Source organism: Panthera tigris, chromosome E2 (assembly GCF_018350195.1).
Source record: "Panthera tigris isolate Pti1 chromosome E2, P.tigris_Pti1_mat1.1, whole genome shotgun sequence".
Taxonomy (NCBI): Eukaryota; Metazoa; Chordata; class Mammalia; order Carnivora; family Felidae; genus Panthera; species Panthera tigris.
The window spans coordinates 47,925,920-47,942,728 of record NC_056674.1 but is presented as its reverse complement, the minus strand read 5'-3'; the positions used below and the strand labels follow the sequence as shown (position 1 = coordinate 47,942,728).

Below are 16,809 nucleotides of genomic sequence, written 5' to 3'. Positions count from 1 at the left end.
TCTTCATTTCTATTCGTTCTCTTTTATACTTTGCATATCTCTACCAAAGTTTTAAATTTTGCCTTTTAGTTCCTGGAGCGCATTAAGTATATTGTAGTTTTCTGTTCAGTAGTCTTATCTCCTTGTATGCCTGGTTATTTTAAAATTAACTGTTGGATACTGTACACAAAAACCATAGATACACAAAATACTTTGAATCTTAAAATAATGTTTTCTTTCTTTGATGAGAGTAATATATATTTGCCTCTAGGAAAGATGTGGGGAGAACTAGCATTTCTAGATGTCCTTTATCCAGTTAGAGATTAAAATGTTTTAAAATGAGGATCTGTACTACTTTACCTTTGTTCCCAGGGTGTAGCTTTTCAGAGTCCTACCCGAAAGGCTGAGAGTTTTACCAAGTATGTGCTCCAATTTTTATCTCTTTAGCCAGTCCTGATTTCAATTTTTATTTTCATAGGCCAGTGACTTTTATGAATGTTCTTTTCAGTTTTCTTTTTTTTTTTTTTTTAAGATTTCGTTTTTAAGTAATCTCTACACCCAACATGGGCCTCAAACTCACAACCCCAAGATCAAGAGTTGTACACTCTACTAACTGAGCCATCCAGGTGCCCTTCTTTTCAGTTTTTCAACCTCTGCTGGAACTACACAGGAAAAAATAGTACCAAATGCTGAGCATAGATCTCTTTGTTTCCTGTTTCTTTTTGTTTGTCACTGGTTTTGCTGCTCTCTAATTCCCTTAAACTCACAATTTTTTATGTTTTGCTAAGATTTTCTCCTCATTCTTAGAGGGAAGTAGTTTGGCATAATAGATTGAATAGGAAGCGCTTGGTCACTGATCTGCTGAGACTTACTAGGGGTCAAATAATAGCCCTACCTCTTGATTTCCCTGTTTGGGGGGGAAAAAGTCTATAAGAATTTTAAGGCCAGCTAAGTTTGGTTGCATGAGGAAAGCAGGTATACGTAATTTACATTGCTTTTAAGTAATATGTACCAAGAATCTTTTCAGGCTACTAGGATATATCTTTGAACAAGGACTTTAACGTTCTTTCTGAAAGTCATTGCCTTCTCAAAACTCAGTGAAAGGTGTCAGATCAAACACAAGGCATGAAGATAGTTAAGTAAAAGGAAAGAAGACAGCTCCTGAGCATGTAGACATGATTTACACAGGTTCCAGGGAGCATCTATACAATTAAATGAATAAATAAGCTCCAAGGATATAGAGAATCAGAAAAGTATTGAAGTTGACATTTCTAAATAGAAACTTATTTTCTAATAAACCTTTTCTTTGATGTGGAAGAACATATATTTATTCATTAATACAAATATTTTCTACTTTACAAGGTGGCTTCATGTCAAAAATTTAGAGAACCAAGTGAAGAGTGAGGAAAAAGGCGGCATCAGAGCTACCATTTCATAGAGCTCTGCACTATATGGATCAGTTAGTTTGAATCCTTAGGTCCTCTCTGAGTGTACCTTATTTGTTTTTTTTCTTTTTTATCTAAGGAAAAATATATAAAATATCTTAAGATATAGTGTCATAAAGATTTAAGTCTTACCACAAGTAATTTCACCTAGATGTTTTTGTCTCTCAACATTAATAGTCAAAGCTAGCATTTATTGAATGCCAAATGCTTATTTTTCGCCAAGCACTCTCTATATATATTATTAACATGTTTAATCTTCTAGATGCCATTTTTAGTTCCATTTAAAGGCAAGGACCCAAAGTCTTAGAAAGGTTAAATAATTTTCCAGAGTTCATGTGTGTAGAGTTAGGACTTCATTCCAGATCTGTCTGATTCCCAACATCCTTACTCTTGATAGTACAGAATACTACTTCAACACTCATATACTAAGCAACTCTTTGTTGAGTGAATACCACATGTAAGACAACTGTGTGTGACACATGACCATGCCTGCTCTCAGATAATACTTCCCTTACCTCTCAAATACATCCCGATTAAATGTTCTAACATCCCAGAGGGGAATTTTCTCTTCTAAAGTATGAGACTTAATGCTGCATAAACAATTTCATCACAAATGACATTAAAAAAGACATACCCCAAGTGCCATCCTATGGAGAGCTCCACCATGTCATATATGCCCCTCCAGTCTCTGTCCTTGTGCTTGCGACAAGGAAGATGAAATGAGAGTAGTAAAAAGTTATGATTTTCTCTCTGATAAACATCTTATAATTTCAACATACGTGTGTTGGGGATTTCATACTATTAATAAACCTTTACACCATACTACTTAATGCATATCTTCTTATCTTTGTTAATTGTATAAAAGTGTTTATTTCATTTTATACTAGCCTATTATTGAATATGACTGTCTACTGTCAGTGCACAATCAGAATAGATTCTTCAGTTGATAACGACAATGATAGCCATCCCTTAATAGTGGCATTGGTTGGTATCTTAGTTAGTTTAAGGTTTTTCTAAAGAATACCAAAGACTGGGTGGTTTATAAACAACAGAAATTTATTTCTCATAGTTCTAGAGGGTGGAAGTCTGAGATCAGAGTGTCAATATGGTCAGGTTTTGGTGAGAGCCCTCCTCCAGGTTGCAGATGGCCATTTTTCTCATTGTATCCTCACATGATAGAAAAGGTGAGAGCTCTCTGGGGTCTCTTTTATAAGGATGCCAATCACATTTATGAGGACTCTACCTTCATGACCTAATTACCTCCCAAACCCCTCATCTCCTTATATCATCATATTGGGGGGGATGATTTCAATATATGAATTTTGGAGGGACACAAACATTTAATGCATAACAATTGGCTAGATGATGATGCTGGTAATGGGGAAGTAGTTATAAATTTTTATGGAGGAGAGAAGGTGGAATTTGGAAAAAAACCACATCTGATCCATATAAAGGAAGTTTACCTTAATCTCCCTCTGTGGTGACAAGTATTAACTGTATGACTGAATAATAATTAATTAGAAAAAACAATTTGCTAAAGCTAATTAATAGCTGGGACAGGCAAAATGAAGATGGAAAGTCTTGCAAAGCATGCAAGAAACTAATATATTTTTCTTTTATTTTCTAGATAGCCCTTTAATGACAAGGGAACAAAAACTCCTCCTTCCATTCTGGTTTAGCTTACACTTAAACTAATTATATTCAATCAGTAGAGCTGTATTTCTAAATTCAGGGAAGGTGCTGACCCATCATGTTACCTAACATTCATCTACAGCTTTCTTTTTCTCAGTGTGGTTTATAATCAATATGACCTACTGGAATCCATCTTCTGGGTTTTGCATTTAGCTCTGCCAAAATAAAAGAAGTCTCAAGTAAGAGTTGGGGTAAGAGGCTCACAGCTCTCTGTCAAGCACAAACCTTTGCTTCTGTAAGCCTCTTGATATTATCGTCACTGGTATCCTCTCATCACTGAATGAGTCTCTTGCAATGGTTCAGGAAAAGCAGAATCCATTTTGGAATGGCTGTGACATTTATGTGTTAAAGAAAAGATGCCCACCATGATAAACCAGAATGTTACTCTCTTATTTACCTATTCTTGTGAGTTTATTTTATAGATTTTTCATAGCTAGGGCAAAGATATAAGAATTCTGCTCTCTTATGTCAAGTGAAGACACATTTCACCACTCTTTTGTAAGTACTCACTGATAGTTTATAAAGCATTATAAAAATTAGTTAAGAGGATGGACTATAAATCAGTGAGTTCAAGCTTTAAAGCATGCCTTTCACTCTAACACACAGAAAAAAAAGAAATAATATTTTGAAACAAGGAAGAACCAGGCATAGTTATACTCAAAAACAAAATTAACATTGTGTGTAACAGAAGCAATAAGAAGGTCCTGAAGCCACAGACATCCTGGGCTGTAGGTCCTAAAATCAGTAAAAGCTTGAGGAGTAAAACTGAAAACCAAAAAGATCCTTCAGGAAGTAAGGGTTCCAGGGTTCCCAGCCAAAAGAGCTTTCCTGCATTTGAAAGGATGCCAAACAAAACTGTGATCTTCCCAAGGTAATAGTCTACACACAGACGTGTGCCAGTGGTGGTGGTGAAGTAAAAGCTGTCATACAGACAGGCCCTATGTAAGCCACTGTCAAGTGTAATGACTGAATCTGTGATTTTTCCAATATCCCCACAGGAAAAAAAAGGCTCAAAACCTGATTCTGGACTAGTGATATTTGTCCAGGTGAAGGCAAATATAAAATGTTAGACAGGGAGGTAAGACTACTGACAATTAGAAAAAATATACTTCACATCAGATTAATCTATCATTAAAATTCTAAATGCTAAGAAGCACATTTGGAAACAATCAGCTATTGAATTCATTCTTGAGCAATCAATAGAACTAAATGAAATTGATTAGAAAATGTTTCTGAGATCCTCAAAGATATGCAGAGTAGGATAATATATATAAAACAAGTATTATGAAACAAAAACAGATATTAATCAAGAATAGTGGTTATGAATAATCAATTATAAATCTTGGAATTGAAAAATATAGTCAAATTAAACTAAAAAATTAAATGAGATAAACTTTACATTTGCCAAAATCAAAGACAGAATTTGTAAACTGGAGCATAGGAGGCAGCACAGAGATAAAGAGATGAAAGATATGGATGAAAAATAAAAATAGACATGTAGAATTGTGGTGGAACGCGCGCGTGTGTGTGTGTGTGTGTGTGTGTGTGCTTCTCAAAGTAGGAGAAATAGAAGGATTGGAAAACAAGAAATATTTGAGGAGATAATGACAAAAACTTTCCAGTATTTAGAAGGGTCAAATCTTTTGATGCATTAAAGAGAAATCTAAGAAAATGAAGGATAAGAACACAGTCTTAAAAGCACCTTGTGAGAAAAACAAATTACCTAAAAAGGAGTAATAATTATACTAACAATGAAATTTTATCAGCAGCTAACAATAATCAGGCTAGCAATGGAATTTTATTGGTGCCAGAGATCAATCTTCAAAGAAATAAAAACTTGTAAAATAGAATTTCATACTCAGCTAAACTATCATGCAAGAGTAAAGGTGAAATCAAGATATAGTCAAACATACATAAACAATGAGACCTCTAGCACAGAACCTAGAAGGATATAATTTAGCAAGAAGAAATATAAATCAAGTAGGAAGCAGAGAGATACAAGGGGAAAAAAAGAATAAAGAAAAATCACCAAACTATTTCGGTAACTAGTGAGTAGAAAACTACCAACTGACTAAAACCAACAACTTTGTGGTAAAGATGAGAAGATCCAAAATTCTACACAATAATAAAAATATTACGGAAGTGGGGAAAGATCAAGAGATAATAAATGTGTGATGGGGTCCTCGTCTTATTCTTGAGGAGGACAAAGTTACTAAATTCTTTCATTAGTGTTAGAAAAAGATATGATTTATTTCTTAACAATGTGAGGAGAGCTACTTAAGTAAAATAAATAAGTTCTATAGCTTTCAAACGAATATAGGAAAAATGTATGAGAGGTAGTAGAGGTTGGAGGAGGGCTTGGAGAAAATTCATCAATCCAATACAAAGCAAAAAAAGAAATAAAGAAGGAAAAAACAGAATAGTATATAGGAAATGATAGGGTAGAAGTAAGTTCATATACATCAACAATCACAATAAATTTTTAAAAATCTTGGTATGGTAAGTTGAATAATGGGCCTTCAAAGATGTCCATGTCCTAACCTCTGATATCTATGAATATGTTGCCTCACATGACAAAAGGGACTTTTAGATGTGATTAACGATTTTGAAATATCCTCATATGAAATATTCTTATATGAAAGAGGCAAGAGGGTCAGAGTCAGAGAGAGATATAGGGATGGAAGCAGATGTCAGGGAGTAGAAAAGATGGTATGCTGGTGGCTTTGAAGATGGAGGAAGAGGCCACAAGCCAAGGAATGCAGGTGGTCTCCAGAAGCTATAAAAGGCAAGGAATCAGATTCTCCTCCAGAATCTTAAAAAAGTACACAGTCTTTTATCAAAACATTTAGACTAATGTCTTCCAGAACTATAATAAATATATTACAACAATAATATGAAACCAAGATACTTGTCAATTAAAAGACTGAGTCTATCATCAGATTTTTTAAAATGTAGTCACATGCTATTTAAAAGAGATTTTGTTAACATACAAAACAAATTACACACACACACACACACACACACACACACACAAATATGAAAATAAAGGAATAGAAAGATATACCAGGCAAATGCTAACTATCAGGTAAAACATAATTTAAGTCAGAAAGTATATACAGGAATTAAGATGGACAATATATTATAAAAAAAGGAATAATATGCCAAGGAGAAATAAAAGTCATGAATTTATATGCACCTACTAACATAGCCTTGAAATACATGGAGAAAAAATTGATGTAAGTACAAGGAGAAACGGAAAAGTGGAAGACTTTGATAAAATCTATAGGAAACTGTTATATCATACAGATAATTAGTAAGGCTGTAAAAGATTTAAACAATACACTCAATAAGCTTGATCTAATACAAACACACAGATAGATGATTAGTCTGTCACACTCAATCACTAGAGAGGCTATACTCTTTTTTAAGATCATATGAAATATTTATCAAAACCAACCATAGCACTGTATCCCAAAGCACAAATTCAAAGACTATGTGTCACACAAACCATGTGTTTCAATTTCATTACAGTTTAAAGTTATCTATTAAATTTCCATACAAAATGGAAATGTAAAAAATTAAAAATATACAACCATATATAACTCACATATTAAAAATAAAATCACAGTAAAGTTTACCAAATATTTATAAAAAAGTGTTGCAAATAAAGATGATTGCTATGGAGCTAAAGTGTTACATAAATATTTATAAACTTTAAATACATGATTAAACTAAGATTTAAAATATTGTTAAACATTCCAGTTTAAGGTACTTGAAGAAGAACAAAATAATTGTAAGGAATGTAGAAAAAAATGGTAAAACTAAGAGCAGAAATTAGTACATGGACATTTTTAAATCATAAAAACATTGGAATAATTTTATGCCAATACATTTGCAAATTTAGATAAAATGAAAAATTTCTAGAAAAATTAAAATCTAAATAACCATTATAGAAAATAAATCATTAGTTGAAATTTCTTTACTATTTCTTGCATGCTAGTTAAAATTTCTTTACTACTTCTTTATATAGATTATGTAAAGATCTTTTCAAAGATTCAAAAGAGGAAAAGCTAACTCATAGTGTAAGAATACAATATTCTTGATACCAAAACCAGAAAAACGCAATGTAAAAAAAAATTGTTAACAAAAAGATGCAAAAATCTAAATAATATGATAGCAATCTTATCAGTAGTGTACTCAAATAACATTATAACTGATTAGAGTCATCCCAAGAATGTAAAGGTGATTTACAACCAGAAAGTCTATTAACTTAATTCACTGTACTAACAGAAGAAGAAAATCATATCATTTGAATGGACACAGGAAACACATTAAGTTTTAGTACATGTTCATGATATGAGAAGAGGGATAGATGGGAACTTCCTGAATGTGACATAGGTATTTATCAAAAATCCGTGGAAGATATTAGCTTAAAGTGAAACATTTGAAGCTTATTCATTAAAGTCAGGGATAAGATAGAGATGCTCACTCTAACTTACTTTACTTTTCAATATTACGTTGAGGATCCTATCTAATGTGATAAGTAAAGAATAAGAAGCAAGGTGTAAGGACCGGACAGGAAGTCTGCACATGAGGGTTTACCAACAATTAGAACTAATTAACAGATGTGTAGCAAGATTGAAGACTGATATAGACGGATACACATAATTCAACAGAGTTCCTATACATGGTTAACATCTAATTAGAAGGTACCATTCACAGGAAGAAACTCAGAAGAGATGACAAAGGATGAATAAGCCTTTACTAAAGGACATAAAAGGAACCCTAATAGATATCCAGACTAATTATAGCAGTATAGCTCTAGTGTTCATTTTATAGTCATGCAAATTTGGACAACTTATTCATCATCCCTGTGCCTCATACCCATGCAGTCAAGTCCTTGAGATTATATAAAATAATACACATGAAAAACTTAGAACAGTACTTGGTACATAATAATGTTAGCTATTACTGTTATCATTAAGCTCCACCATTTAAGACACCAGGGATATTGAATCGGGGGTAGATAAATGGAATACAACAAAAAGCTATTTAAAAGCTGAGAAAAAGCTCATTCTCTCTTCTCTTCACACACACATTATGGATATGGTATCTTTTTTTTAAGTTTATTTATTTATTTTGAGAGAGAGCCAGAGGGAGAGGGAGAGAGAGATCCCAAGTAGGCTCTGCACTGAAAGCACGGAACCCAATGTGGGGCTCAATCTCATGAACCACGAGATCATGACTTGAGCTGAACACAAGAGTTGGATGCTCAACCGACTGAGTCACCCAGGCACCCCTGGGGTGTGATATCTTAATAATCAACTATCAAAAGGCCTTGGACAATTAGTCTGTCCATTAGAAATCTCTCTAGCACTAATTCCCTACTACATTAAGTTCCCCAAAGGAGGACGAAATTCTAGATCCATTATGACCTTCAGGTATTTCAGGATGGTGTAGTATATAAGGTATATCTATAGATTTTAACAAACCAGTTGTCACAAGTTAAAAATAAGATCCCCAGGGATACCTGGGTGGCTCAGTTGGTTGAGCAGCTGACTCTTGATTTCATTTCAAGTCATGATCCCAGGGTCGTGGGATTGAACCCTGTGTCGGGCTCTGTGCTGAGTGTGGAGCCTGCTTGAGATGCACTCGCTCTCTCTCTCTCTCTCTCTCTCCCTCTGCCCTTCTCCCCAGCTTGTGCATGCTCGCTCACTCTCTCTCAAAACAAACAAACAAGCAAACAAACAAATAAACAAACAAGCTCTCCAGAATGGCTACAATTCCACTATGTCCTAAAATGGACAGGGTCCAGCACCAACAGTCTCACTGGATATGAAATGCCTGCCAATCTCCTTCTGAGTTTGTCTATTTATTTTGCTAAAATAGGTCATAATTTTGTTTTTAAACTCTTCTAAGAGCTATGGTAGTGAAGAACTTCTACACACATTTACATATGTGAACTGAATATTTTGCCACTTAGATGGTTTTTATGCCAATTTATTTAACCTGTCTGTGCCTCCGTTTCTACCTCCTTAAAATGGGCACTATAACATATTTCTCTCAGAGAGTTATGATAAGTGAAATACTGAACATAAAGTGGCAAATAGAACAAAATAAACATTAGTTACAATTAATTCCATCATACCATCAATTCCATCATACCATCATCATCATATGCCCAAGCCTGCTGCTCGGTGCTAGGAATTCAAAGCGGAGACCCTTGTCATTTGCAGGAGACAAACAAGGAGCATACAAACAAGGAAATAGAGAAAGGGCGTCCCTACTTAAACAAGGGAATACCCCAATGGCTTAGGGTCTGAAGGAGATGTGAAAGCCCAAAGATTCCCGGGATGCTGTATCACCGTGAATGGCTCTGGCAAGTGACCAACAAAATAAATGTTTAAAAGGAACCATGCTTGACTCAGGCATCAGAATTCTTGTTTCCTGGATCCTAGAAACTCTAAAGGTCTAACTAAAATGGTCTCTCCCACAGATCACAGAGGCAGAGGGCCCCCGCGAAATGCTTTAGCACCAGCTGAATCCCAAGGTGTCACTAACATCTGTACGCAAGTTCTCAAGTTAACAGTTCCCCTAGGTTGAACGGGTTCCAAATGTTTCCAGATAAGTGCTGAGCAATGCGCTTTCTCTGTCTAGCAAGGGGCACCCATGCAAAGAAGGACTCTCTATCTTCTAGCCCAGGGCTGAGGTCCCATCATATTCTTGCCCTCTTTTGTGCTGTCACCCAAGGAGCGCTGTGTGTGTGAGCCGAGCCCATACACTCTTGCCCAAACAGCCTTCCTCTGCTCTGCTCTCACATTCTGATGTTTTTTAACCCTCCAAACTGGAGGTGACTTACTCTGTTGTTTTGAGACCTTCAGCTTAAATCCAAATAAATCAGCCACGGGGAACCTTTAGGGGAGTCTGGTATTTCCGGCATTCCAAAGCAAAGGAGACTTACTGCTCCAGGTCACAGAACAGTCTGCTTTTACTGATCAACTTTTTTGTTTTGTTTTTTTATACTTTACTGAAACAGAAAAAATAAAATCTTCACTGTCTTCACTCCATATTATACTAAGAAATGTCAGGCTTTTTAATCATTTTTTTGGTACAGCATTTCTTTCTCTTTTTTTGTTAAATGTTTATTTATTTATTTATGTATTTTGAGAGAGAGAGAGAACAAGAGAGAGGGCAAGAGAGTGGGGAAGGGGCAGAGAGAGAGGGAGAAAGAATCTCAAGCAGGCTCCATTCTGTTAGCGCAGAGCCCGAAGCAGGGCTTGATCTCACAAAGTGTGAGATCACGAACTGAGCCGAAGTCAAGAAGTCAAGAGCCAGATGCTTGACCGACTGAGGTGCCCCCAGCATTTATTTCTGAGAAATTCAAGATCAATCTAAGTGTCGTTTATCTTCCCAACAGAACGGTGAAGGTGGGCTTCCAGCTTCCCATCCCCTAACCCTCCAGCTGATAACAAGCATGCTTCTTGCCCAGGGAGAAGCTAATCACAGGGGTTGCCGAGATGTGCAGGCCACGCACAAGGCTGAGTGTGACAAAGGCTCAAGGCTGAGGTTAAGTGGGTGCAGCATGTGGTGAGAGCTGACATTCACCATTCACTGACAGCCAAAAGAGGAGAGATGATGACCCCTCCTGTCAGGGCATCCAGCGGGAAAAGAGAACTTTCGGACCTGAATTCATAGTAATAACAGAAGAAATGAAGAATGTGCCGTTGCCCTGCTTTTTTCTGAGTGAGAAATTAAATGCAACAAATATGTGACCACCGCTAACCTGGGTACTGAGCTCTAGGCTTAGATGGAGAAAAAACAACTATTAATTGAAACTTTTCCTAATGCCTGGGAATTTCTGTGAGAATGAATTTGCAGTTTCAGTACTGTATATCAAGTTGAAATTTCTTCCCACTGTAGTTAACTTCCAAGTTAGTGTCATTCAATTCCTATAATATTAACACATATAGTGTTTATTGACTAGGATATCCCTCAAAACTCCAGCTGAAATATGAAAGGAGTTTAATCTTCACCCATGAGAATTACAGTTGAAGTACCTCTATGCTGCATGGACAACCAACTCAATAAACACCAGTTTTCCAGAAAAGGATTGCAGGAAAAACACATTCTACAGCAGACCACTAATATCACACGTTTGGCTCCTTGGAACTGGAGCTTGCTGTTTTAAGATGATATTAAAGAATCAAAAGATGGAATCATGAAGCCTTCGTGGAAAAGAAAGAGTCTCATTTTAACAACCAGCTGGGTCATTCAATATGTAAAGTATATTAGTAAAAAACAACAGAACCTTGATGTGCTTTTTTGGTTCTTAAAATGTATCTAAGGGTAACATAAAAAGTGAAATCTGGAGTTATCTGAAAATGAGCAGGTCGGTGGTTGCTCCACTGGTACCTAAGCATTCTTGTCGTCTCTGTCCTTTTTCAGCTTCTGTAATCTGCCAGCACCCTCCTGAGCCACCTCTCATTGTCCTTGACAACTCGGCTGCCTCTCTGTCTCTCCGCTGTGAACCCTGCATGTACACAACTACACAGAGAGCAGCACTTTCTGGGCAACACCCCATGTTTTCCAGCAAGCACATCAACTAACTCACTGGATAAAAGCTAGCAAAGAGGTCTTTTCTGTAGGTTTTTAAAGTATCATTAAACATTATTCTCCACACAAGATCCATAAGGCACTGGGACAAGTGTGGAGTTGTGTCCGAACCTCAGGCTAAAAAGAGCAGTGACTGCACAGGAAATGGCTGCCTTTATGAGGAGTAATGACAAATGATAATAAAAAGGAATAATGATCATGATAAATGAATGCTAATTGGGACCAATGACTCTGAGGACATGCCACATGTCAGCAGAAAACTGTGATCCTGTTCCTTCTAACAGTGACTTTGAGAAAATTAATCATTGATTTTTCAGAACTATGTGACACATGCTGAAACCAAGTGTTAGTGTTCATTCAAATGTCAATAATTTGGGGGTAGGAGAAGGGATGTGCTATTTAAAAATTTATATTTAAATCAAAAAAATCTTCTAAAACCAAACATATTTTCAATTGCTGACTAGAAATCCCTACATTCTGCAAAAATTGGTATTATCTCTGTTAAAAATGAGCTTATAGGAGACTAGCAGATCTAAATATCATTATAAAATGCAGAGACACAAGACAGACTCATTTCTAGGACTATTATATATCTATTTTTGCATTTATCTTTGTTTTGCTGTTTTCTTTAATTTCTACTTTCGGCGAATATTGCTGTATTTCAAACATCCTTATAAGCTATGTCAAAATACTGCTTTTTAAAAGGAAGAGAGAATAAGCATACTAACATATTTGTGGCCAAAAGTGTTCAAATTCAAGATAAAAAGGCATTTTCAGTTACAGAGACATTTAAAAGGTGTTTTCTGGAGGTGAAAGGCTAGGCTTAGGTACAGTTCAGTGAGAAGATCTTTGAAGCATCTTCCCAAAACTAGAGTAGATATATTGATTACCAAACTATATACATATTGTGTTTCTTAGTCAACAAAAGGATTATAATAAAGAGCAATTGGGGATGAAAATGACATAATTTAATGCAATTGAACCATATACATCTCTACTCCTGCTGATCCATTTCTTTCAAAGTCATTTTGCAAAAATAGGACCACTGCCTATAAGATAGAGGCAAAGCTGTAATTTCATCATATGATGGCCCAGCCATCTACTTACTCACCATGCGTGCCTGAAATAACGCGGGGATGAAGGACTGGTTAGATAGGTTGAGAATCCTTGAGGAGTCTTTCAGGACGTAGATATTGCCAAAATCAACTTGAGTGGGATGTACATAGATAACTGGGCCTTCTCCGATGCTCTTTAAGTGACATACCTGTGTTCCACACAAGAGAAAGAACATGAGGACAGCTGAAAACAGCTGGCCTTCAAAGATCACTTGAAACAGAAGATTCTGGCCATCTCTTTTATAAAGAGCAGGGGTGCAAAAGGGTGCTTATGAGATCTGTCGTTCTTTATCCCTGTAGTCTGTGGTCAGAGTGACCCAGAGATGGCCATGCTGGTCAGACCCGTGAATCCAGCCTGGAATTCCTCCCCAAGAAGGATGATTGGCTTCCCTGGTCAGCCCAAGTTGTGCATTGTAGGGAAATGAGAATAATGGTCCTCTACATGCCAGCCAGCACTCCAGCCTCGAGAACACTCAGAGTGGGCTTAAGGACTGACACTTCAGAGTCAGAAGTGGCTGGATGGAGCCCCCATTCTATTGCTTACTAGTGGCACAACAGGACTGCCCATTGCACACAGCAGTGGAGGTTGGGGACTTGCTCTATTCCCCCCAGTCCTGTGCCTTCATCCAGGCATTGTGTCTGCCTGAGGAAGGGGGACTTTTTTCTTTCATGAAGTGCTACCTGCTCAGCAAGCAACCTTTTCATGGGCTGCATCTGTGCAGGGAAGGTGGCTGGACCGGTGGCACCTTTTGGGTTGGGCTGACTCTGTGATGTTGCTTTCTAAGTCAGGTGGCTTATCTATGGCATCTTACGTGTTAGAGATAAAAGCAGAATATATTCTCCTCTCTAAGCATTCAGAATGTCTAAGGATTCATTGCCTGTTGGGGAACCTCCTTCAAGATTCAAGATTCACCCTTTGATTCAGCCCAGGCAGCAGACAGCTTTCCGTGTCTCCTTCTTCCCACACTTGGAGAGAGGTCAGTTCTCAAAGCTTCAGTAGGTTAATTTGAGCTATGAGTCCAGTCAATATACAGGAAAGATCCAGTGAGCAGTGACTGAAACCACTCTCAGAGTCCACATGCAGCAAGCGAGTGATAGTCAGCTTTGTACCAGGAACAACTGAGGAGGATGTTAAACACACAGATCTGCTCTCCCCTCAGAGATTCTGATTTAATAGGACTGGAAAGGGGCCAGGCATGTCTGTGTGTGTGAGGAACTCCTGATAGGAGTTTAAGAACAACTGCTATTGACAAGAAAATTCCATAAACATATATATATATATATGTATATGTAATACCATATATATGTGTGTGTGTGCATGTGTGTATATATATATACACACACACAAGGTATTATTCAGCCATAAAAAAGAATGAAATCTTACCATATGTGACAACATGGATGGATCTATTGCTGTAGACAAGAAATTTCCATATATATATATATAAAACACCATAAATGGAATACCATACATAGCCATAAAGAGGAATGCAATCTTGCCATTTGTGACAACATGGATGGATCTAGAGAGTATAATACTAAACAAAATAAGTCAGCCAGTCAAAGACAAATACTATACAATTTCATTCATATGTGGATTTAAGAAATAAAAAAAAACAAAGGGAAAAAAAAGAGACAAACCAAAAAACAGACTCTTAACTATGGAGAAAAAACAGACAGTTACCAGAGGAGAGGTGGGGGGTGAGGGGAGAAATGGTGAAATAGGTGAAGGGATTAAGAGTGCACTTATGATGAGCATGGAGTAATATATAGATTTGTTGCATCACTGTATTGTACACCTGAAACTCATATGACACTATATGTTAACTATATTGGAATTAAAATTTTTTTAATGAAAAAAATGTTAAATAAAATAAAACTTTTTTAAATAAAAAAAATTATTTAATTGAACACATAAAAAGTAAATTGTAGAAAAATTAAAAATTAAAAAATAAATAAAATAGAATGAATAAGGAATTAAAAAGAACAAATGCTATAAAACAGCACTACTTCTCAATGGATCTGAAGATAAGTTCCCGAAGTAACACAACACTAGTACTTTGCCACTGCAGAGTGAAAATGTACAATTCTAGAATTGCGAGAAAGCAGAGGATATGCAGATATGGAATATGCAAGATATACAGCAATTTTAAATGCAAGTCTGAAAACTGGCTCTCACCATAGGGGGGTCCGGGCTCCCAAAGGTTGAGATGTAAACTATGGACCTATATTCCCCAGTGACCTGGGTCTCCAGGGCCAGAGGTATGTGAATGGTGCTGTGGGGGGGGATGACTCCACAGGGGATAGGACTGGAGAGTAACACAGCCGGCATGTCTTCATGTACCTGGTGGGAGAGACAACCTGGAAGGATAAGCAAGCCCCTGGCAAGGCACAAAATAAATAGCATATTAGATTATTTTGAAACAGGTGTTGCCCCAAGTCCATGCAGGTTCTTTAGGAGGATGTCATCATTCAGGCAAGTAAATGGGGATCAGCACCTCAATTCTGCTAAAGGGAAGCAGGGTGTGCAGAAGGCCCCAATCCAAAGTGCACAACCCAGCAAGATGCAGAAATTATCCACAGTGTGAATTAGTTCATGGGAACAGCTTCCCATGGCCAAATTCCTTCACCTGGCCTTCCACGTCCTCCACCACCTGGTCCCTTTATGCTTTGTCAACAGGGACCACTGGATTTTCCTGAACACATGATACTGCTTCCTACTTCCAACACTCTGGAATGCCCTCTCCCTTCAATGGACCTGCACATTATCCTGAATACCCACAGGTATCCTTCGTGCTCTAGTGTAAGGGTGTTTCCTCTGTCCCTAGGGGGCATCCTACAGTCCTTCTCCGTAGCATGTACTATCTGTGTCCATCTGTTCCATGGGCTGTCAACTTCCTAGGGCATGACCTGGGCCTCTGCTGGCGCGATTGCTGGCCCAACACATATGCTCACTACATGTTTTTTAAATGGCAAAATAGGTAGGTGAATGAATGAATGTTACCCAGTGTTTACCAATGTATGTCCTTTAGAACCTTGCTCCGCAGCATATTACTAGCTTTTCTTTAATGTTTTTATTTTATTTTATTATTTTATTTTTGAGACAGAGAGAGACAGAGCATGAGCAGGGGAGGGGCAGAGAGAGAGGGAGGCACAGAATCCGAAGCAGGCTCCAGGCTCTGAGCTGTCAGCACAGAGCCTGATGTGGGGCTCAAACTCACGGATTGTGAGATCGTGACGTGAACTGAAGTCAGACGCTTAACCCACTGAGCCACCCAGGCGCCCCTATATTACTCGCTTTTATGGAACAACAGCAACAAATAAAACTTTAGCTAGATGGGGGTGCTTGGGTGACTCAGTCGGTTGAGCATCTGACTCTTGATTTCAGCTCCAGTCACAATCTCATGGTCTGTGAGATCGAGCCCCATGTCAGTCTCTATGTTAGCAGCCAGAAGCCTGCTTGGGATTCTTCCTCTCTGTCCCTCCCCCGCTCACGTGTGTGGCTCTCTCTCTCTCAAAAATAAATAAATAAACATTAAAAAAAATCTTAAAAAAAATCTCATGACCAAATAAGTTTGGGTAATTCTGGGAAACCTTAGCTGTTGGAGAAAGACAGAACATACAGATTTCACCTGTCCAGGGACCCCCATGGTCTTCGTACACCTGGGCTGGCCTAACATGGCCTAATCTAACGCATCTTGCCTATGTAGCACTGCTCTGCCCAGCCTTACTGGAACCTGAAGCAAAAGGGAAAATCAGCTGATTCTGCCTTTATCTATTATCTTGATTTTTTTATGAACTATTTTGCATTAATTTTGATTTCTTAAAATGTGACATGAAAATATGATTTATCTTGATCCCTGAGTTTTTTGGCTCCCCCCACCAACCAAATTCTGTGCTCATGGCAAGTGCCTCACCCGTTTCCAAGCCCGCCTGTGCAGAAAAAGCTTCCTCATTACCCCAGA

General features: G+C 37.5%; 1 protein-coding gene across 15 annotated transcripts in view; it reads right to left on the bottom strand.

Annotated features, from left to right (window-relative positions):
• The window catches only part of HYDIN (HYDIN axonemal central pair apparatus protein), a 441,202-nt gene that overhangs the window by 194,892 nt on the left and 229,501 nt on the right, over nt 1–16,809 (bottom strand). For all 15 annotated transcript variants that reach the window (XR_006211638.1, XM_042967954.1, XM_042967958.1 and 12 more), the window contains 2 exons: nt 15,024–15,188; nt 12,841–12,993 (listed from right to left, as the gene is read on the bottom strand). Coding sequence is in view for 14 of the 15 variants with exons in the window: in XM_042967954.1 (XP_042823888.1) it covers nt 12,841–12,993; nt 15,024–15,188 (318 nt within the window). In the remaining variant the exon portion in view is untranslated. The remainder of the gene's footprint in view (nt 1–12,840; nt 12,994–15,023; nt 15,189–16,809) is intronic.